The 23,836-nt window shown below is 41.9% G+C and overlaps 1 protein-coding gene across 1 annotated transcript in view; it reads right to left on the reverse strand.

Moving 5' to 3' along the window:
- The window catches only part of RGL1 (ral guanine nucleotide dissociation stimulator like 1), an 81,509-nt gene that overhangs the window by 10,423 nt on the left and 47,250 nt on the right, over positions 1-23,836 (reverse strand). The window contains exons 5-12 of the mRNA XM_049808532.1: positions 16,289-16,473; positions 12,864-12,988; positions 11,978-12,193; positions 7,982-8,085; positions 6,724-6,808; positions 4,155-4,244; positions 2,212-2,298; positions 1,012-1,044 (exon numbers count right to left, since the gene is read on the reverse strand). Of these exons, the coding sequence (XP_049664489.1) occupies positions 1,012-1,044; positions 2,212-2,298; positions 4,155-4,244; positions 6,724-6,808; positions 7,982-8,085; positions 11,978-12,193; positions 12,864-12,988; positions 16,289-16,473 (925 nt within the window). The remainder of the gene's footprint in view (positions 1-1,011; positions 1,045-2,211; positions 2,299-4,154; positions 4,245-6,723; positions 6,809-7,981; positions 8,086-11,977; positions 12,194-12,863; positions 12,989-16,288; positions 16,474-23,836) is intronic.

Raw genomic sequence — 23,836 nt, forward strand, 5'->3', positions numbered from 1 at the left:
TGAAAGCAAAGTCTGAAAGCTTTGCACATTGTGCACTCACACTTGCACCAGAGGAGCACAAAACGCTACCCTTAATACATGTGACTAAAATGTGCTGCTCTTCTGTAACTCCACTTCCATAAACATTTTGCCAAAATAATTCTTAAAAAGCCCTTGTGTTAGAGCAGGTTATAGAATCAGGATGTACGAATGGAGCTGAGTACTCAGCGTGGTTCAGAGGACAGCTTTGCCACTGGTTTGTATGAAGCTGGACTGATGGCTTCGGAGAAGCTCATTTGTCACATTATTAGTATCCTGAGCTGTGTAGTTAGACATACAAGGCAAGTCCAAGAAGTGGTTTGTAGAGCTGGGAGCATTTAGGGGAAGGGAATGGCTCCATCACAGCCAAATCCAAGTCTGCTTTCAGACCCCAGAATGGAGATTTGGCACAACCTCATTCAGACAGATGTAACCCTAGTACCTTTACTCCTACATAGCATTACTTATCTCTGACCAACAAGGATCAGGCTGAAAGGAAAGACTGGTAGCATTTATTTCTCAGTCCCGTGTACCTAATTTGCTCTCTGCAGCCTTTTATCTACAAACAGTTTACTACAGCAGAAGGAAGATACTTAAAAACTGTATTTTCTGGAAAGCAAGTCTCATGCCACTAGATCTGATTTAACACACAGGACATACACATGTAATGTATTCCCATGAACACCAAATGCAGGGAGTGTGCATGCCCCAGATGTAAATCCCATGGAAGTAAGTCGCCTGCAGCTCCTCTTCCCCTACTGCACACATCTAAAAAGTAGGTTCTTTTCCTGCACCACCCCTCACAGTTTGGCAGAGGCTCACAGCATTTCAGGGATCTATTTTTCCTCACAAACCTGCATTAAAATCAGCGACTGTTGTATATGCCTAGGCAAAGACAAATAGCCTCACCAAGAGAATGCTCTAGAAGATGGCATTGGTAAACTAAACAAAAAACAAACAAACAAACAAAATATCACAGAACATTCAACTTACCCTTCGCCTCTTCTCAAAATTTATCAGGCCACCCTGTTGGAAGGAAAGAGAAGGGATCAGAGTAGAAGAGCACATGCTCAGTTGAATTTAATCACAAACAGGATGAAGTAGCAAAGGCTAATGTAAAGTACAGACCTGCCCTGAACAAGGACCTTCTAAAAATACCTGATTCCAGATCTGGTATAAACCACAGTACTCATCCGAGTCTCCAAAGGATATCTGTCTTCATGGCCTAAATGGCAATCTGCCCAAGATGAGAAGCCCAGTCCAAAAATGCTCATAAAAGCTGTCTCGAGATCAGATCTGAAGAATGCTAGGAGGATTTTGCATGCAAAAGAAACAAACTTGGCTTTTGCCTGTGCTGTGAGTTTAGCAGTGTTCCCAGTGAGTGTGTTTATCAACTGAACATAAAGCATGGACAGAAGGGAAACTGCCAAAAAGAAAATGCGATATATAGCAACCTTACACATGCCTGCTTTAGTAGTTTTGCAAAACAAACAATCACTAAACAAACCAGCAACTATTACCAGCCCAGGGAGAAGTGTATTTGCCCATTCTTATCATAAATATCAACACCAGCACAACAAAGGCTGAGCACCTGCAACATGGCTCCTCAAGAGTCTCCATTAACAGGGCCAATTTTCAAAGGTGTTTGAAAACCAATTGGCCCCATCCTCAATCTCTGTTAAACAACCAGACTCTCTTACAATCCTTTTTCCCTTCCTATGCTAGATTGGTTCCCCCTGCTTGTTCAGCTAAAGAGAAATGAAAAAAAAGCAATCTTTAATTACTTTAGGGCTCAGATGCGTCCGAGTCAATACTGAAGCACTTCAGTGATCAGTCTGAAGAGCTGAATTTGTGTTTCTGTGTATTTTACCAATTAGTCACAGAAATCTTTACACCTAAAATGTTTTCAGAAAAATAAAAGAGAATAACGGAAAGCCTACTGTCTTCACATTTTCTAACCTAAGGAAACAAGACAAAATACAATGCTAAGCTTGTCCCTTGAAATAACTGCACTCAAATTCACACAAGATTCTTGTTGCTAGTAAAACTGCACATTGCTTCCTTTTTTTTGAAAACACATTCCTCCATTTTTAAGAACTGCATAAGAACCCAGTAGAAGATACAGAAACAGACACACTCAGTGCTGGGAAGGCAGGAAGGCTATTTTGGATTCAAAAAATTGCCCCCAATTACCTCAATATAGTCCTGAAGGGCTGTGTCAAGCATGATGAGATCAGTGAGGAAGGTACCAAGATAGGGTACCGTGCCTTGCATTACTCCCTGCAAATGATCAGAGCAATGTTGGATGAATTGACTGAGAAATGGTAATAATTAGAATGCTAGAATACTCCTGTATAAGAAAATGAAATAAAAGTAGTCTGCCTAACCAAACAGCGGTCTTATAAATTGTTTTCTTTCATTACATCTTCCTCAATATCTAATCTAGAATTTAAATCAAATCCTAATGAGAGCAGGATGCTCTCACAGATACTGCCAAGTTGTTTTATATTACAATATTGCCACCATACACTGATTTCTAACTGTGGGTCACCAGGAAACCCTGCTTATGGAAGAAGCATTGAGCACCAGGGACAGGGTCCCTCGGTTACTTGCTACAAGAGAAAGCTGGGGAATGGTCCTGTGTAAGCAGTTTCTCTCTGCTTCATTCCACTGGATTCTTATTTAATGATGTTCTTATACCACATGACAGTCAAGTCAAATCAAGTTACAGTTTTTTTCCTCCAAGAAGTGACCATCTTCTGCAGCTATTCATTGCATTTTAATAGTAATTATTCAAATTTTAAACTTCTGAGACTGCTAGCAGTTGTAGAGTTCAGGCTGCTTCCACACTTGTGAAGGAAATGCTTGTTTCTACCATCCAAAAGGATCCCTATTTTTTCCAGTCAAACAAATAGACAAACAAAAAATCATATTCACCACTTTTGCCTCCCTATCCCAGATTTCTCTCCCCCTGTCCTTTTAAATCTTTGCCAACTTTGAGACAAAAGCCATTTTCACCAGCAGGCTAGAAACCAGACGCATTTTACAAAGCAATCTCTGTAGAAGTCTGTGCAATTTTTTAAGCTGGTATATCAGAAGCTTCATGAGCTTGTTTAAAAGTAAATGAGATTTTTGCTCTGGCCAGAGCTAATTTTCTTTATCACGAGAATTCCAGTACTTATATTATCTATTTTACTACATGAAAATTGTGTGTCTTTCCCCATATTTCTCTCTAAAGGGTAACAAGAGTAGTCAATGAAATTCTTTCCTGTAGGACAGAAACAAGGCAGTTGAAAATGATGAACACATGTTTATATTCATCAATCATTTTTTACCCTTTTATATGACAGGTTAAGTAAATTTCTGGAAGACTTGAAACTAAGACCAAACCTTTGGCTCAGCGTCCATCCCGAACAGCTGGTTGGGATGGGAAGCAAATGGAGTGGGGACAGGAGCAGCAAAACTATACACCCAGTTATCCCCTTGCAGGGGACAGGGGAAGATTGGCGCTAGGGAACATAACGCGGCCCCTGCGTACATCCACTGAATCCTGAAATCTTTGAGTGTTGCCAGCATCAGATCACTGAAAGCGCTGGCTATGCTGATGCTTTGCATATCCATTTCCTCCAGCATTTCAGTACACAGGCGGGTGTTACTGGAGTAAAAGGACAGCTGGGTTGCACTAAAAACCATAGCTGTTACAGCTTGGTAGCTCAGTGTAGGCCATACAGCTTGAGCTGGGGGCAGCACAAATCCCACTTTGTAATAGTTTATATATACAGATGTATGCTTGTGTGGGATTGTCTATATATGCACATTATACTTACACACACAGAGTATTACCCGCTTACTATGATCCACAGCATAAGGGAAATACAGTTTTGGACACATATTTACAGGGACAAAAATTCTGACTGCATATTCAGTCTAAATCTTTCGGTTCACTTGCTTTGTATCAGCTAATCAATAGCATTGATGTGATGGTTTTTCTTGACAGAAGGCACATTCAAAAGCATTACCTACTGCACACCTGCTTTCTTAAATACCTTTCTAGATTTTGCTTCTTATATAATTCACCAGTTAGGGTTAATCATGTTACCAGTTCAAAAAGGGGAGGAAAGTGACACCAAACACACCATATCCTTTTGAAGTTGCAGTCTCCTCTGTGTCCTTTTCTGATTTTCTTTCACACTGCTGTCCAGATTTGCAAATTTGGATGTTCCTTCCTGTGAGTTAAAAGGGAATTAAAGGCAATCAATGGAGGAGCTAAGTAGTAAGCTGGCAACTATATCTGTGTAAAATAATTTCAAATATATTTAACCAGGCAAGCTAGGCCAGTAAACGTATTTGCTGTGCAGGTACATGCATGTATACGTACATGTGCTATTTTCTGGGGACTCATACACTGATTGGGAATTTTGGACAAAATCCCACAGGATGACTATAAGGGAATTTTTCTGCAAAATGGCTCTACTCTGGCCAAAGCTAAGTGCTGCTGAAAATCTCCTGAGAGTTTAAATCAGAGAAGCTTAGGACATACTTCAGGTGGCCAGATGCTTCTCTGAACTCTATCCTGACACTCTTGACCTCAGGATTTCTGTTTAATTTCCTAATCAGGACAACTACAAGTAAACATTTCTATCTTATGTAATGCTTTGTTGTTTTTCTTATGCCACAACATAGAGATCCAGCAACTACCCACTGTGGCTTATTGACTAATCCAAAAACACGCAGGAAATGAAAGTAATAGGTTTTCATCTCCACAATTCAAGCTTTCCTATGAATGGATGAGCTATTTCACAATAGATCTGTAGCCTTTATTTCCCTGGTTCCATACGGGATGCTGGGAGTTACTGTTATTTTTTCCAGTGGTCGGACAGATGGGGCATGAATCATTATCAATGTCTTTTTAAGAGGCACAAAACAACAGCCTGCACTTGTAAAGATCCTCTCATTACAATGTTTACTTCTCTCAGTCACAGTTAATGAACAGATCACTCAAACTGTATTTCCTTCCTCAGCTGAAAAACAGGAGCAAATGAAAAAAGAGTGTTGTCTCAATGTCTTCAAGATACTGAAAGGTAAACTCAAGATTCTCTAACAGCAGCCACAGGCACGCACAGAAGCTAAAACTTCAGCTCGCAGCAGAGCTGTTGTTTGGGGAGGAGAGAACAGAGCGCTCCCTCTCCGTGCTGTCCAACCTGTTTCATATGGCATTTTGTCTGCTCTACACTTAAATTTGCAGGATGGATAGGCAAGGTCAAACACAGCTTCCCTAGAGAGACTATTTATAGTGAAAGAAAACAAAGACTTTAAGGATTCAGTGGACATTAATCCTCCAATCATTACAAAACGGTCCAAGACAAGAAGTAGGAGAGAGGTTCTAGCTATTCTGTGGAATTTTTCTCCTCTCACTGCTTTCAAAATGTTTTGCAAATCTACTTACAGCAGCTGGAATGAGTGATTTGCTGGGATCCAGACGGTCTGGGCTCAGATTGAGTTGTTGTTTTGTCTTTTTAATATTTAGTTAAATAAGCTGTTCTGTTTTCCCTCTATGCTTATTATTGTCCCACCTGCTTTAAAATTTAGCTACAGATGTTGATAAATTGATGATAAACAAAACAGACCGACAGGTTTGAATGTGTTCATCCATCATTCCTGAGCAAAATACAGTGTTTTAGATACCAAGGCAAGGGGGTAAGGTACAAATGCCAGATTGACTTGGATAGAAGTGCCAAAAAGTAAACTGGTTAGCCAGTTTATAGAAACTTTTTTATGTAAACAGAAAAAACTGCCACAGGCATTCCTTAGTTTCTACAGAATATAACCTTTCCCTGCTATTCTTCCTCACTCCTTTCAAGCTCCTGAGCTTGTTGGGGTTCGCCCAGGAGAGCGTACAAGTCAAACTGTTTCAGACAGAGCCTGCTTTGTTGTCCATCTGGCCACACACAGAGCAGGAAGCCTGTTCCTTCAAAATTCCCAGCCCTGTTTTCAAGTTCCAAGAAAGGTACGGGATAGTCGGATAAACATCTTGGTTTAATTCCTCAGCTGAAGCTGAGTGGCATTGTTCCAGTGAAGTCAAAGCACTACAGTGGTGCAATCCAGTCGAGAATCTTGTTTGGAGTTGCTCTGCACTCATCGATGCAAACCTGAGCCTTTTCCAGGTTTGCTCAGAGGGTGCAGAAGCTAGCAGTTCATCTCTCTATACAGAGCAGGATAAAGCCAAAATGCTAATTTGTAACTCATCTCAGTAAAATTACACTGTGCAGCACCTCTTCACTCTGGCTGTGGCTCCAGCACTATCACTGGCATGATACAGTGCACACAGCTATTCTTGAGCCAGACATCACCATGCCCAAGGGAGCGTTACCTGTTACCTAACTACAGCAGGGTGGCATTCAACTTGAGGGGCTCCAAGGGGTCCTGAACTGCTGTCTTGTGAACAAGTCCACACAGCATCTGTGCTGCTGCAGCCTGCTGTGTGTGGGTATCGGAGCTCAACAGGCTAATGCTAGGGTCAGTTCTTTCAGGAACAATGAAATCACCTCTCAGCCCAGCAGAAAAGCACAGATTTCACAGACCTATCTTCCCTGAAGCACCGCATACAGTAGTTCAGGGAGAGATGAGCTTTGGCAGCTTGTTAGAAAAAGGGCTAACCTCAGCTTTAACTGAGGTCACAAGCCTTGCAACTCAAGTAATTCTCACCTTCATTAGCAGCTCCCTGCTTGTCAAATAATTGTCATGGTCTGAGAAGATATCAGACAGCTCTTCGAACATCAGCATTATGTCCCTGTACAGGAAAAGATTAAATCATTTAGGTTATTAGTAAGCACTCTAAATCAGATCAGATTACTATTTTTTCTCATGAATCATTAACAGTTGGGCACATAAAAGATAACACCAACAAAATGCATCTAATGGGATGCTGCACAACTACTAGGAACCTTCCTGGGATCTTCTGGTGCTCTCAGTAAAGTTTCACCTTATTTGGCAGCTTCACAAAGAAATGCCATAGGTATGCAGACCCCGAGCACGGTTTTCAATTACACTGCAGGGTATGAGACTGTTGTAAGAAAGTGGGTAAATGGATACAAAGGAACAGAAAAATAGCTGAGAGAGGTATCCTAAGTACTCCAGTTTTGCCCTGTTCCATGCACTCTGGGAAGCTAGAAGCATTTAAGTGTATGAGTCCCTTTCTATTGCCCAACACTATAAACACAAGACGGCAATATTTTGATCAGGAACAGGAACACAGGGCAGCGGAAGGAAAGACCCACCTCTCTCTAGGGGAAATGCAGAAGTATACTGCGTGGCAGAGTGACATTTTTCTTTGTTTATCAAAGGCAAAGGAAAGAAATCTATTCTTCCCAAACTGAATGAGCAGAACACCCTCTTTCCCACACAGAGATTTCTGGTGTCTGTTTGGCATGCAGTAAACATGCCAGTTGCATAAATAGGTATTTCCCTGTGAGAAAAATTGTCTTCAATACAGGTTTGGATTTTGTAGTTTGGGGATATATTTTAAGGAAATGTCAGGACCAGGAGAGGATTAGTGAGGGTTTGTGGCAACCTGGACCTCCTCCAACTTCACAGGAGAGAAGACAACAGGCAAGTACCATGGTGCCCTTTTGCTGACCTTCCGAGAGTGGTGTGCATGAGCTGGGAGAGCAGCTAGTCCTGTAGTTTTTCAAAATAGGTTGTGGAAGATCCAATATGCTATAAAGGACAGAAGAGACCCAGTATCCCCAAGGGCAGGTTGTGCCCTCAATATAAAAGAGGAGCTCACAGCAGTCAGACCCAAAAAAGGGGTCTCAGTCTCACAGGAATGAGAGGTTCTTCAAAGAGAACAGGTGTCCGTGAAGGAGCAGAATAGGAAGGCGGAGAAGAACAAGATGAAAAGAAAGAGTACTGAGCTTTTTGCCTTTGTTTGGGGCTAGCCACAGGACTGGAGGGGGAGGCTTACTTTGGAACACACGCCCAGGTCTTCTTTAGCCTATAGATGGAGTTGGACTGCAGTGCTGAAACGATGGCCCTCAAGGAGGAAAAATTCTTCAGGATCCTACATTCCTGTGAAAGGAGCGGTTAGAAATACAGGAGCATTAAACGTCAGCATTACGGATACGTTAGTACTCTTCTGCTTGACCGGTGTCATGCTTGCTACACATTCTCACTACTAAGCAGGCAGCTGTACAAATATTGAGCATCAAAAATATCACTCCCCCCTCCAGCCACCAAACAATTTATGGGCTTTGGCACTTATATCTTGTTTTCCTCACTTTCATGTCTTTGTGGTGATGCTGCAGTATTACAGCTTCCAGTTCTCCTAGTAAAAATAAAAGTAGAACTGACTCCATGAAGCCAGGTTAAAAAGCACAAATCTTACACTTCTTAAAAAGTTCCTTAGAGTTACCAAACCCTTTTACCCTTTAGGGGAAAAACCAGGCTTTGCCTCTTTGTATGCAGTATTTAAAATGTAAACCCTCAATCATCTAAGTGTCAATTAAAAATAAAGACATGCAAAGGAATAACCTGTTATTCAAGTATGTGCACACTGTTAAAGAGAAAAACCTTCCCAGCTCTTCCAGAGTTGGGATCAAATTCTAACAGAGAGACTGGTTTATAAACATTTCTTATACAGCTTCTCTGTGGCAAAAGCTTTGATGGAAGAATACTGAAAAACTTAATTCTCAAAAAAATAGCACAGATTCCTGGTAAAGCAGATGGAAGCAAGGAGGAGGAGGAAAGTCTGGCCTGTGACTCTTCAAGGAACTCCCGTAAATCTATTGGCAGCTCATGAACTAGAGCATGGGCACCACGAACTTAAGAAACTCTTGCAAATACAAGCTCTTACAAACAGGTGCCTGTACATGCAAATTAAGCAGACAAAACACATGTCAATTTGACTGTTGCATGTAGATGAGAATGTATTCAAACTACGATTCCGCTTCTGCAAATTTTTATGGGGCTGATTATTACACTAATAATGCTGATTATGTAAAGGATCCTTAGAGTGAAAATAGACATAATTTATTTCCTTTGTAGGACTGAACAAATGTAAAGCGACCTTAGCATAAACAAAAGTCAGACCTTAATATATCAGCAACTCCATTCATGAGTTGCATTAAAATTGACTGAACAACTAAGGCAAGTACATTTACTTCCATTTATTTACCTTAAAAAAAAAAAATATATCTTTGTGCAACTTAGAAGGCTACGTTTAAGAAAGTGTGGCTTAAGAAGGCTGGCTGGACAGACAGCAGTTGAAGCAGGTTGGCAGTTAGACTAGATAAAGATCAAGTTCAAGATCATGTGGTAGGACGCACAAGACCTGAAAGTTATTCTTGCATGGTTTGGGGCCAAAGAAAACACATAACAGCTCTTCTTCAGTGATTGACACATGTAAGAATGAGACCCTTCTTTCTTTATGTTCAACTTGAAATTCAGGCTGGGGAGAACATGGATTTAGAGACACAAATTCTCAGCATTTCTTTTTTTCAAATACAACAGAAGTTTGGACTAGAAGATCCAGTTTGGAACCATCTTGACTTGATTGCACGTTGCATAATTTAAAGCACATTAAGAAATCAATATTGGATTTTGTGTTCTCAGTGATTTAACTGAGTGCAGACTAAACTTTAGCAAGCTTTCATTTGTATATAAGAAGAATTTTTAAGACTGCTTTGAGTAACTTTGTTTCATGCTGTGTCCTTCACAAGGGGAAAACCAGAAAGAATCCTGTGCAGAAGCAACTTTGATTTAAAAGAATTAAGCATAACAGGATATTAATGATTTCATTTTTACTTTTTATTTTTAAAGAAAATATTGTGTGAGTGAAATTGGCTGCTCCTGCTCAGGAACCTTAGATCTAGGTGGAGCAGAGAGGGCTGGCAGTTTGAAAAAGTATTCAGTTTATCTTGTAAACAAAGAAACTGGATCCAAAAGTCATGAACAGCTAACAACTGTGAAACTCCATGCTTCTAAGTTACAGAGTTAGCTGTCAGTGAGTAACTGCACTTTAATGAGTGGATTATTTTCTAATTCAGGCATCTGACTATTCAAAACACTCATTTGCAAGCCCAAAGCAAGTAACTTTCTTCAGAAGTGGGCAGCTAAGTATATATGCAACTAGCTGTTCTACATGTGCAATTATTTTGTAGAGCGTGCACATGCATTTTTCATGTGCTTAGCTAAGACTGGAGTATTTAATTATGCGTGTGAATTAAATAAAGGGAAAAGTACTGAATCAACAGAGGTGGAGAACAAAGCTCTCCCTCCACAGAACAAGTATGATGAGAGTGATGCCTGTCCTAGCTTCCCTGGGCCTCCCTGCTGACCCATGATGAGCAGGAAGCTGCTCCATACTTGCTCGCCCAGGCTGCCCCATAAAGGCCCCGTTAGCCAGTACCCTCTGCAACTTAAAGACCTGTACACAGAAAATAGGAATTAACTTCCTAATCAATTCACACGGGCTATAAAGCAGCCATCAGATGATAACAAAAATGAGTCAACTTAAGTGCCAAAAGAGAGGTGAAAGACTACTTCCTCATACCAGTTTCCTGAACCATGCAGTTGCCAGATCTTAGGTGCCAGGGCTAACAACACTGCCTCTGGAAGCAGAGAAGTGCATTGTCAAGGTTGGAAAGCCTCTGTTTGGCTTGAGCTTTTTATGACTGCTTATTTCGTATAGCTTAGAAAGAATCCATGTGATTCTTAAAACAAAAGTCAACACACATCCTTATGAAAGTGCTTGAAATGTTCTCTTCAAAAGAGAGATCTAGCTTACTGCCAGCTGCCCAGTGTTCTGAGGGGAGTTCAAAAGGTTACAGTAAAATATTAAAGATAAAAATCTAAGAAATTAGCAAACTAGTGTTATGTAAAGATGGCATGCAAAACCCTTTCATGCAAAGATTAAGAAACACACAATCTGCTACAAGACAAAGGAATTGAAGCAAAGAGTAAAAATGTGTTAGAGAAGCGTGTGAGACAATGATAAAGCAGAAATGTAAGAACATGAGGAGACTGGTACCATATTGTAACTCCACTTTTTTTTTTTCTGGTCACTGCTTGCACCTCTTATTCCCTCCTAACCCAGCTGGTTTGTATACCTGATGTAAACCATGAATAACTCAGTAGGCAAACGACCTTTCAGCCTCAAGAATTTTTCAAAACAAAAGACTACAAACAATAATTACACTTTTTTCCATGTTAAAGAGGCTACTACTTCCTAGAAGTAAGTTAGCTTTGTCTGCACTTACTTAAAACCTTGTATTTACTTTATTTTCATATGTACACACACATACATATATATATATATATAAAAAAATGTATGAAAACCCAAGCAGTTGTGCTGTCTTCCACCATATCTGATTTCAACTCCCATGGTGTTCATAGATGCAGGAGAGGGATCATGATGCTCATTGACTGAACACGAATGACCAAAGGCAGGTAAGCACAAAGCTTATTCTGACTGTGCCCGCTGCCTGCACCACTGCCAGTCCTACTCCATTCTTGCTAAACTTTCCTCTGAGAACAAGTCTAACCTCTGGATGATACCAGCAATCACTTCACTGCTTTCACTATTGTGAGCAGTATTTTATTTTCTTCCTAGAGAAGTGAACTGGTTGAATTTATACCTATCTTACCATAAATGTTACATTATCAAGTATACAGCACTTCCCATCTACAAGACACAGTGTCTGCCTCACCCATTAATTAGCACTCCCAACCCTGTGAAGAGACAAGCATCAACACCATTTCCATGGTAGGCAAGGAACTAAGGAGAGGAAGGGCAATACTTCATCTGCTATTATGAAGAAATTCAGTCAAAAATAGGAAGAATTAGAGCCAAGATATTCACTGGCCTGGTACCAATGCATACAACCCCCTTCTCCCCTCCCAACTCCCTCAGTCCAAGACACCTGCACAAGAAACATTAAACAGTCTAGAATAAACGCTTTACATGTGCAATATGAATCCACTTCTCAATGATCTTGGCTCTTTGCTGTGTTTTGAGTTCCTTACTCTTCAGGATAGTGCTGACAACACATTTGGTAACTGCATTGAACTGAGAGATGGTGGCTCTGATGGTAGGTGCCAGGTGCTTGTTTTCTTTCTTATCCCTTCGAGACCAGATGCATCCCAAACAGTGGTAGGGCACAACTTTCTTGAAGAGTTTCTAGAGTGAAATAGAGGTCTCTAAGTCAGCAGGATTCTCCTAGATCTCTATTGTCCACAGGAAGAAAGGCATGTTTACAGTACAAATTGGATCTAAATCTAATATGGTGTTAAAAGGTAAATATTTGTTTTCTCTTCATTTAAAATATACACTTTGGCATAGTCTTTATAGGTTTGATGCCCGAAAAGAACTGTCAGCTAAATAGTCCTTCAAAAATAAGAGACACCTTTTTATCAGTTGTATAACCAAGGGGGAAATTTTTTACATAATGATATTTTGAAGGATATCGATACAGACAAACCAAATCAGAGCACAGCAGTTAAGAGTGCCTATACATCTTTAGGCCAGGCAGCAATATAGTCAAAATGTGCTATTTCTCAGGTGTCAAATATTAAACTTTGCAAAAAGGCTACACAATATACGTTTACACTTTTCTTTAAAAAGAAACAAACCTTCAGAATGACTGAAGGAAAAAGCCCAATGAATGAAGCAAGTTTGGATAACCAAGCAGAGCAGTGTCCTGTGTCCCAACAACAGACCTGTTCTGGAACACTATACTTATATTGACATAATTAAAATAATACTAATAATAATAATAATAATAATAATAATATTAGAAGCCCAGCACTATTTTCCCTAGCATTTCAAGAAGTGCATATACTCTACATACCGCATCCATGTATGTCAACTGTTCTGCCACAAGGTCTTCTTGGAAAAAAGAGAATTCTTCTGGACTACTGATGTCCAGTTCCACTTCATCAAATAGGTTACAGGGGAAAGTGTTATGGAGCCCATCTGTCCAGGATGGAAAACATGATTTAGTAAATTTATACAGCAAACAGTGAATCAAAGCAGATGTTTGTTTATTTTAAAACATCACTGTATATATTATAGCAGAATGCTCAAAGGGTCCTGCCTGATGTAATGGCTCCACTGTGCTGCATATTTTAGTGAGAAAGATGATGACCAGAAGATTAAATTGGCAAAGAAAAAGTGGAAGAGAAATAAATAGTTAGAGAGAATTGAGCTGTTCAGGGTCTCTTTGCAGAGAAGTGGCTCTAACCCATTCTCTAACCATTCTTCTGAAAGAAAAAAAACAACCCCCTCCCAACTAAAATTCCTTATTAATGCTGCAGGATTTTGTTAATCTACTTCTCAGTATTTATGCATTTTATAGTCTGAAAAGAAAAGAAAAAATCAAACTGCAAAGGGACAAGACTGCAGTTACATCCCCAAATATTGCATTAGGAATGCTCTTACATCCAGATTTCATCTCCCATGCATGGAAATAAAAGGAAATATCAGATTTCTTGGCACCATTTGTGGCTACATGGACTATATTGAAGAGAGTTTATTCCAGCATCCCTCACCTTCCCTCTCTGGGAATTTTTCCCAGGAAAGGGAATACAGTGAGCACCTACAGCATTCAGCTGAATGCTTCTTCTAAATTTGCACTGGGCAGCAATGAAAAGGTGAGAGAGGAGAGCTGTCCTCATCAAGGGACCTGATGCAGTGCAGAAGGGAAGGGATTTCACAGATGTTCCCATGTCACCTTTTGTCTTCCACAGGTTGGGAACAAAGCCACATTGAAACACAAAGAAATATGCCCTTGTTTCCCATGGTAGAGGAGGAAGTCAAATGGAAAATGCCTGAAAATAAATCCTCTTCCTAATCCCTTTTACTGTAAGGCAACAGTAACTCCATAAGAAGGCAGGAAAAAAAAAATGAACTTGTTAAAGACTAACAGCGAAAGTACTGAGTTTCCTACTAGGGAGATTTCATTTTACAAAGACAAGCAGCACATTTCAGAGTATGTTAGGCAATACTTCATATCCAATTAAAGGAGAACAGACATTAAAGCAACAAAAGCAGATAAAGTGATACTTCCTCATTGTTTTTTTAAGTACTTAGTTTTTCCTTTCTTCATTAATTAGCAAAACTTAATCATCAGTGTAAACTGTTACAATTTTGATGTAACAAATTATTACTACAGGCTGTATCCAAATTTCCATCTGTAGATTTCAATTGCACAATTTATTGACAGAGCTAAACGCGATAAATTGAGACCTCTGTTTCAGCATTATTTTTCTGTGGCTGTTTTGTAACAGTATGCATAATTAAATGGACTTCTATAGACGTGTTAAGAATCACACTTTTTTCTTTCTCTTTTTGGCTATGTAACTCCTGATTTTCTTTTCAGCTCTTGAAAGACAACTGAAAATCCTCATCGCTGAAAGAGTTGCAACCTTACTCAAATCCCCACAGCACCCATAAAATCAAGTCCTGGGGTGCAACACAAGATTTTCCTTTTCTTTTTTAATGCCTCTTTTTCTCCTTTCTCTCTCACCTTCATAAATGTGTAACCAGTCTTTTCCCTACTCTCCAAGAAGCTGGAATCCTCTTGTACTCAAATATCTCATCATCTTCAAACCACTGGGATCCATTTAGCCCTCACAAAGCCCAGGTGCCCTCTTGACTTCACTGAGAGCAACCATGTGCCCCTTCTGAATTTGCAGTCTCTGACTCACCTCACTTTGTATTGCTCAAGCTGCAAGTATTGAGGCCAGGAACAGTTTTTATCTGTGTATCTGGTACTGGAATCTAATCTACTGGCATGGCTGATGGCAGCACTGAATGGAGGTCTGATTACACAAACCAAACTGTAGGATTTAAGACCCAAATTTGTAAATTCAAAGCACAATATGAATGCTTTAGAACAATAATTATCAGCAAGTCTTGATTGCAGACAACACATTAAGAGTTTTGAAAGAAATCTCTGAAATGAACACAGATGGAGCTCTGATAAAGTGACAATTCTAAAACTCGTCTCTGCAGACCCCACAGTTTAATTGCATTCTCCTCATCTTATTCTAATTAACAGCCTCTATTCTGCCACAATTTGGAAAATGTTATCATTCAAACTGACCACTCCATAACTCAGAAAAGGACCTTTTCAACTGTTACTTGAGGAAATAAATGCAGAAACAGGGCTGCTGGGAACTTCTGTTCACTTTGAACCCAAATATAGCTCTCGTGAGCTTTCTTTGTTTGACCTGTGGGAACCAAACCAAGAAAAGGACAGCAATAGGCACATATTAGCAATCCTGTTCACTTACCTGTGTTTAATAAGGAAAATGCCTGGGCTCTCTGCAGTACTCCTTTTTATGTACATGTTAATGACTGAGTTAATTTGGCATTTCACAGTATTATGCATTGACATGGTATTTCTGGAACATCCGGCAGGCATGATTTTTATGGGATGAAATGCTTCTCTTCTGTCATTTCCTTTATCCTTTATTACATGACTTATTCCCTCTGCCCCTCTGTGAAAACTGGAAGTTGATTCTAGCTCTCATTCACACACTATGTGAGCTCCTACGGCTTTTCAGCTTATGCCACAGGAAGCTTTCTGACCAGGATAAGGGTATGTGTCAGGCTTGACACTATGCACAGCATATTTGTGTTACTACAGTCCACTATTGTTTCGGTGGATTGTGACCCCCAATAACGTAAGTTTTTCCTCTGTCCTTGGATACCAGCAGCCAGCCACTCAAATAGGAAAAAACAGCCACAGACGCTTCCTTTGACATGATGGTAACTAGGAAGAAAATCTTCATGACGACAAGGCTTGTGACTCAAGCTGTATTTTGTCACAGCTCTGTATTTTGCTTTTTGTTGTTTTGGGGTTTTCTTGGGGGGTGGGGGGGTGGAGATAGGCAGGTATTGAAATGAGAAGACCAGCTAAAGATCGGCTGTGTGTTTTAATTCAATGACATGGGAAGTACGCTGACAATTAACCATTTAGTTGCTGCAGCAATCTCAAAGTTTTGGCTAAAAATTACAGAAGTGCTGGATTTCCCAATCCACCGCAGAATGAGCAGGCATGGACACCTACACTGTGCGACTATTTCATCCCACACAGAACCTGTAGCCTCACACAGAGATTTATTTTTTTTAAAATAAACTAGAAATAAGTCACTGGTGAACTTCACAATATTGTCAGTTAGCATGAGTTAATGAAGTTTACTCCACATAAATCCCTTCAGTACCATAGGGTCTGGGAGAACAGAAAGACAGAAGGGAAAGGCAACTTACCATCGTTTTCTACTTCTTGGCTCTGGAACTGCTCCAAGAGGTTCTGTGCCCTCCTCTCCGGGTCAGAGCCAGGTATATTCCTCTTCAGGTAATCCAGCAACTTCAGCAAACACGGGTAGTTGGGTGGCTCTCTGAAATCCTCAGAGCACTGATCAAGCCAGGCTCGTAAGATTGATGCTATTGCACTAAGAGAAAAGACACAGAGCACACTGGTTGTATACAGCATGTATTGATGTAATTGTATGTATCTGTATCTAATACAGCAATAAAAATATGAGACATTCCTGCCCCACATGAAGGCAGTATGAAGACATTTTTAAGCAAGGAACTTAATTTGTTCTTTTTATGCATAGAATCTTATTAAGCTATCACTCAGATTTTGCCAGGGACTTCAGTGAAGTTGCTCCTGATTTGCACTCCTACAAGTGGATCCAATTATGGCCCCCAAATGCAAACTTAACAAAGAATCAAATCTGTTTAAGCTATATTGGGACCCTTCGAATAAATTCATGAGAGATATAGCAATTAAGAGAATAGAATAGAAGAGAACAGAACTATTTCAGTTGGAAGGGACCTACAATGATCATCTAGTCCGACTGCCTGACCAATTCAGGGCTGACCAAAAGTTAAAGCATGTTGTTAAGGTCATGGGCCAAATGCCTCTTAAACACTGACAGGCTTGGGGCATCACCACCTCTCCAGGAAGCCTGTTACAGGGTTTGACCACCCTCTCAGCAAAGAAATGCTTCCTCATGTCCAGTCTAAACCTCCCCTGGTGCAACGTTGAACCATTCCTATGCGTCCTGTCCCTGGATCCCAGGGAGAAGAGCTCAGCACCTCCCTCTCCGCTTCCCCTCCTCAAGAAGCTGTAGAGAGCAAGGAGGTCGCCCCTCAGCCTCCTTTTCTCCAAGCTACACAAACCCAGAGTCCTCAGCCGCTCCTCACAGCACATGCCTTCCAGCCCTGTCACCAGCTTGGCTGCCTTCCTCTGGACACATTCGAGTACCTCCACATCCTTCTTAAACGGTGGGGCCCAGAACTGCACACACAGTACTCCAGGTGAGGCTGCACCAATACTGAATACAGCAGGATAATCCCCTCTCTTGACCAACTGGTTACGCTGTGTTTGATGCGGTTTGCCCTCCTGGCTGCCCCGGCACACTGCTGGCTCCTGTTGAGCCTGCTGCTCACCACCACCTCCAGATCCCTTTCTGCAGGGCTGCTCTCCAGCCACTGCTCTCCCAGTTTATACTTGTGCCCAGCAGTACTCCATCCCAGGTGCAGAATCCGGCATTTGGACTTGTTAAACTTCATCCCATCAACCATAGCCCGATGCTCCAATCTATCTAGACCCCTCTGCAAGGCCTCCTGTCCCTCAAGAAAGTCAACAGCACCTCCCAGTTTGCTATCATCAGCAAACACCCTATGCATTCAACTCCTGCATCCAGATCACTGATAATCATATTGAACAGCACTGGCCCTAGCACTGAGCCCTGAGGAACACCGCTGGTGACCAGTCGCCAGCCAGATGGAGCCCCATTCGCTACAACCCTTTGAGCTCTGTCCTTCAGCCAGTTCTTCACCCAGCGCACCGTGAACCCGCTCATCCCACAGTTGGACAACTTGTCCAGAAAGATGCTGTGAGGGCCTTACTAAAATCCAGAAAAACTACATCTACCGCCCTCCCTTCATCCACTGGGTGGGTGACCTTATCATAGAAGGATATCAAATTAATTAAACAGGACTTTCCATTTGGGAACCCATGTCGACTGTGCCCAATGATTGCATTATTCTTTACATGCCTTTCAATAGTACCCAGTATAATCTTCTCCATAATTTTCCCAGGAAATGAGGTAACTGAGGTTAGACTAACAGGTCTGTAGTTCCCTGGGTCTTCCCTCATGCCCTTTTTGTAGGCTGGAGTAACACTGGCTAGCTTCCAGTCAGCAGGGACCTCCCCAGGCTCCCGAGACCTTTGGACAATGATCGAGAGGGGTCCTGCCATAACACCCGCTAGCTCCTTCAGTACTCTGGGGTGAATCCCATCAGGCCCCACGGACTTGTGAACATTCAGCCGATACAGCTGGCCTCTTACAACTTCAGTGTCCACAAGTGGAAAGTCACTGTTCCCACACTTGTGGTCCTTCAAGTCAGAGGACCAGGCAGCCCAAGGTCTATCAGCATTATTAAAGACTGAGGCAAAAAACGCATTCAATGCCTCTGCTTTTTCCTCATGCCTATTACTCAGGTGAACATCTTCAACCAGTATTGGTCCAATGTTTTCTTTAGACCTCCTCTTGCTATTAACATACTATAAGCCTTTCTTGTTATCTGAAAAAACACTGGCCAGTTTCAACTCTAATTGAGCTTTGGCCTTTCCTGTCTTCTCCCTGCATAAATGAACCACAGCTCCATACTCTTCCTGAGAAGCCTGACCTTGCTTCCAGAGATCATACAGTTTCTTTTTCCCCTTGAACTCCAGGAAGAGTTCCCTTCTCAGCCAAGCTGGTCTTCTGCCCTGCTTGCTTGACTTACAACACAGTGGAATTGCCTGCTTGTGTGCTTCTAAAAGGTGGTTCTTAAAGACTGACCAGCACTTGTGGACTCCTAAGCCCTCAAAAGCAGATTCCCAGGGGACTCTGCTAAATGGCTCCCTGAATAGTTTAAAGTTTGCTCTCCTGAAGTCCAGGGTAGCAACTGTGCTGTCCTTTTTTCTCATTACACTGAAAATTTTAAACACAACCATTTCATCATCACTGTGGCCGAGACAGCCACCTACCATCACATCCCCCACGAGTTCTTCTCTATTCACAAACAGCAAGTCTAGGAAGCCATCTTTCCTAGTTGGCTCACTGAGTACCTGTGACAAGAAGTTATCTCCTACAAAATTCAAGAATTTCCAAGACCTGCTTGTCACAGCAGTATGATATGCCTAGTTGATGCCTGAGAAGCTGAAATCTCCCATAAGGACAAGGGCTACTGATCCAGAAATTTCTGCTAATTGCCTATAGAATAACTCAGCAGTGCTTACATCCTGGCTGGGCAACTGGTAGTAGATACGCACTAAAACATCTCCTTTGTTTTCCATCCCCCTAATCCTTACCCAAAGGCTCTCAACCACATCATCACTAACTGTAAGGGCTCTGCAGTCAAACTCTCCCTTACATACAGTGCGACACCTCCACCTCACCTGCCCTGCCTATTCCTCCTGAACAGCCTGCAGCCCTCCATCCAATCACTCCAGTCGTGGGACTTATTCCCCCAGGTCTCACTAATACCAATTACATCGTAGCCCTGGGAGTCGACCAACGCTTCCAGTTCGTCCTGTTTGTTTCTCATACCACGTACATTAGTGTACAAGCATTTCAGATATGCTCCTGAGCCCTCCATGCTCCCAGAAGCAGTGTAAATGTTCCCATGAGGATTGCCACCCTCTGGCGATGCCATGCCAGCCCCTGGTTTACCTACTGCAATCCTATTGGTATCCCCTTTGCCCATTGATTCTAGTTTAAATCCCTCTCGATCAGCCTTGCCAGCTTACACCCAAAGACCCATTTTCCCCATCAGGGGGACAGATGGATCCCATCAAGCCCCAAAATACCTTGTCTCTCAAAGGCTCTCCCGTGCTTTAAAACCCCAAAGTTTTGGCAGAGGCATCAGTCCTGGAGACAGGTATTGATATTCTGGTCTTACCTGTTTCCCATTATTGGGAGGATTGAGGAAAACACTACCTATGCTCCCAAATTTTTTAGCATTCTTCCCAGGGCTCTGAAGTCTATTTTGATTGACCTCAGACTTTTTGTTGCAACATCATTTGTACCCACATGAAAGAGCAGAAATGGATAGTAGTCTGAAGGTTGAACTAAGCTCTTCAGTCTTGTGGTGACATCCCTAATTCGGGCCCCAGGGAGGCAGCAAACTTCTCTGAAAGAGGGTCCAGTCTGCAAACCGGTGCTTCTGTTCTGCACAGAAGGGAATCACCAATGACAATAAATGACCATTGTTTCTTCTCGGCGCTGGTCTTAATGCAGGTCTTGTTGTGAGTGATTGGTCTCTCTGATCTCGGCAAGACTACTTGCGCAGGTTCCTCCTTTTTCTTTTCTCATTATGCGCTTCATCTGCTGTACCCAGGGCCTCATACCTGTTCTGTAAGGGTATTTTAGAGGGTAAAGGTGTTTCTCTTACTGGTCCATGCTGTAATCTTCTTCCACCCCTCCTTATCCCTTGTGATACTGCCTTCTTCCTGGCACAAAGCAGACCCAGGACCTGCCTCAGTAGTGGCCACACTGAGTTGGCTTCTATGCATCACAGACTGCAGAGTATGGCTCCATTAATCAATCTCCTTCTCAGACTCTTGAATGCTCCTCAGTCTGCCCCCCTCCTCCTGCAGCTCAGCCACCAAGCAGAGCAGTTCATCAATCTGGTCACACCTCCCGCAGTCTTGCTTATGATCACTGTCCACATCTAGTAGGAATATCCCTTCACACATCCCACAGCTGGAAACCTGGGTGGTTGCATGCTTGAACAGGAGCTCTGTCTGTGTGGTTGCGTTGGTTCTACCAGGTGTTAGAAGCTCAGGAGAAGCAGGGGACGCTGCTTTTTGCCAGGTGGCAACCATGCTGCCATGCACCTGCCCACTTGGAAATATATATACTCTGGTGACTGTTGCAATCAGATGGGCTGATTGATTTTGCCTGCTTAAATCTCCTGCATTGCTGGGTGCAGGCTCCATGCCTTGCTGTCTCATCCAGTCAGTGGGTCTGGGGTCAGTGCCTCGGGGAATGCCCCTGATCAGACAAGTCTCTACTTGTCCATGTGTCTCCTCGCGTGTTCTGCTGCTGCTTGCTTGCCACTGCTGCTGGTGCTCCTCGCACTGCTCCAGCATCCATTGCAATCAATAATACTAGAAATAGCCCTCTCCCAAGTATATAAAGCCAGCACCTCGGATAAAACCAAGTAATTTTCTATTACTGGCATTCATTATTGATTATGATCCTGCTTCCCTGTATTGCACTGTTTGTCAAGCTAGCAAAGCAAGATGTGCAAAGTACCTTGGAGTTACGCTTTGCTTAATCAGTTGAAGTATCTTTGCTTAGCTGTACCATGTCCATGTTTGAATAACTACCAGACATTATGCATACAATCAAAAGCAGAACATAATTTCTTAATTCCCTCTTGTGCCAGTGGGAAAAGCTGTGGCCCAGCGAGGCTGCAATGTTTGCTTCATTACCGCTCCCTGGGATGTTGTGGGAAAACAGCACGGAGGAAACAAGATATTCATGGCTCCTTCAGGGTAGCAGCTTCCCAGTGGAAGCGCTAAATCAAACACTTCCTTTGGTGCCCTTCCTCTCATCAATTGCCGCTGCCAAGTCTGAGGACCAAACTGAAGCTGCATATTCCTCCACACCGTGTTACTCATCTGCTGCCTCAGTAGAAAGACTGCCCATTCATGAAACCTTGGGTTCTGCATAAAAAGCAGTCTAAGCCTGAACTTAATCCCCAGGAGCACACACTGTTAGTGAGATTGCATTATCTGTGAAGATAAAATCCTAATTGTGACATGTGGAGCACGGGCAGCACTATGCTGCCAGTGCCCAGTATCGAGCTTGCAGATAGCTGAACACAGAAGACAGACTGGTCTTGCTAATCTTACGATGAAATACGTAACAAAAATATATCAGCAGAACCCGGATTTTACCCTTAGCCCAAAGACAAGGTGGGGCTGTCAAATTATACCATGCAGAAAGGTATCTCGATCATGCTGGCAGTACAGGGAAAGAATGCTTAAGGAGTTATAGGAGTGTTGGATCTCATTCAGGAAAGTTATCCCAGACCTTCTTAGACACATGCAGCTAAAAAGACACCAGTTGCAGAGAACTGCCCATGCCCATGGATAATGCACAACTGTACGCTTATAGGAATTGCCTTAAATCCTGTCTTTGCAGGGAGTTTTTCATCATTTCAACTTGATTTTGCAAGAAAACAAGATTTACAATTTATGATACAGTTTTCCAGAAATAACTTACAATGCTATTAACAAAGTTCAACTAAGTGTGAAAAAACTGCAAGAGTCTGAAAAATAACCAGATTTCTTCAAGTTTTAAGAAAATTCAAGCCTGGATAAAAAAAAATAATGATCAACTTATTTTTTCTGCTGCAGGAAAGACTGTGAGATCTTTGATTCTTCATAGCAATATGCCAGTAAATCAGCGTGTATATTTCGGTGCACCAATTAGCCCTGGCCACAGCACATGTTGCAGGCTGGGAAGACACAAATGGCCTATCAAAACACTTTTTAATGACAATTTTGTTCACCTGAGTTGACAGAGGGATTAGGGAAAAGGACTTTTGGGTGCAACCACTTAACATGACACACTGGCCATGGCCACCTACTGTGGTGTTCAGAGTAGGACATAATGTGAGAGGGGAAAAGGCCCTTGTTCCAGAATAAAAGGCATAATAAACATCTAAACTTCCTGAGAAAAGGAAGTCCCAAAGATTTCCTCTGCGACATTGACACTATCTCTGTATTTCAAATCTCTTCCACCCAGTAGTCATAAATGCTGTGGCAGGCATGAGAGGTGACTTACAGGTATTGCTGTCATGGAAAGCACAGGAACATGTTTAGGAGAGAAGAAACACAGTTTTGTAGGGGAGCAGATCTCATGAGCTCCACTGCCATCAGAAAAACAGCTGAGATGACCAAGTGAGAACAGCCCGGTTTTGCAGCAGGTCCTATTGGGTTCTGCAAATGCTAAGGGCAAATGCGTAGTTAGCTGTGAGAGCTTAGCCCTCCAATGACTGTATTTTTCACATTTACAGAAACCTTCCCTCATACCTATTCCAATAACCCTGGCTTCACAAGACCCTCATACAATAACAGTATCCCATATTCCCAATGATATTCCAAGAAGAGGAGAAGGGCCGTGCTCTTGGTAAAAACCTCTGACCATGAGCATCCAGTTAAAGACACTGATGTGTCAGCTCAAAGACCATCTGTGCTCTGTACTTATGAGAATCAGGCACTTGGCTTTTAAAGTTCAGATCCTTGAAAATTAATGTACTGGCTCCCGGTCTATTGTGTTAATAACTGCAAAATGGAGAGGGACAAGCCTGCCAGGACCACCTCTCACTCCTCAATTTATGAGATGATGAGAAGAGTTCAAATGTGAACACAGATTTCACATGTAGACAATGACGAACCCAAAAGCCAACTCAGAAAGCGCTCATATCAGAGCTGTGTACAAATAATGGCACATTTGTTCTGCAAGTAGGGAAACCACAGCAATATCTAGTTAACTCGGCTGCTCAGTGGCACTCAAAATAAACCAATAGTTAATAAAGAGTAATGATAGCTTCTCCCACTCTCCTTGTCTCATTTTAACTGTATTGGTTTTTTCTTCAAAACTCAATTACCTTTTAATCCCACACAGATGTGATTTTACAAGTCCTATCCACTTTAGTCTGTTGTTTCTTGTTTCCTTCTCTGATATTGTAGCAACTTCAAACTTTTAATTAGTGAGAGTATTTGGAAAGCTGTCAGTAATA

Source organism: Accipiter gentilis, chromosome 8 (assembly GCF_929443795.1).
Source record: "Accipiter gentilis chromosome 8, bAccGen1.1, whole genome shotgun sequence".
NCBI lineage: Eukaryota > Metazoa > Chordata > Aves > Accipitriformes > Accipitridae > Astur > Astur gentilis.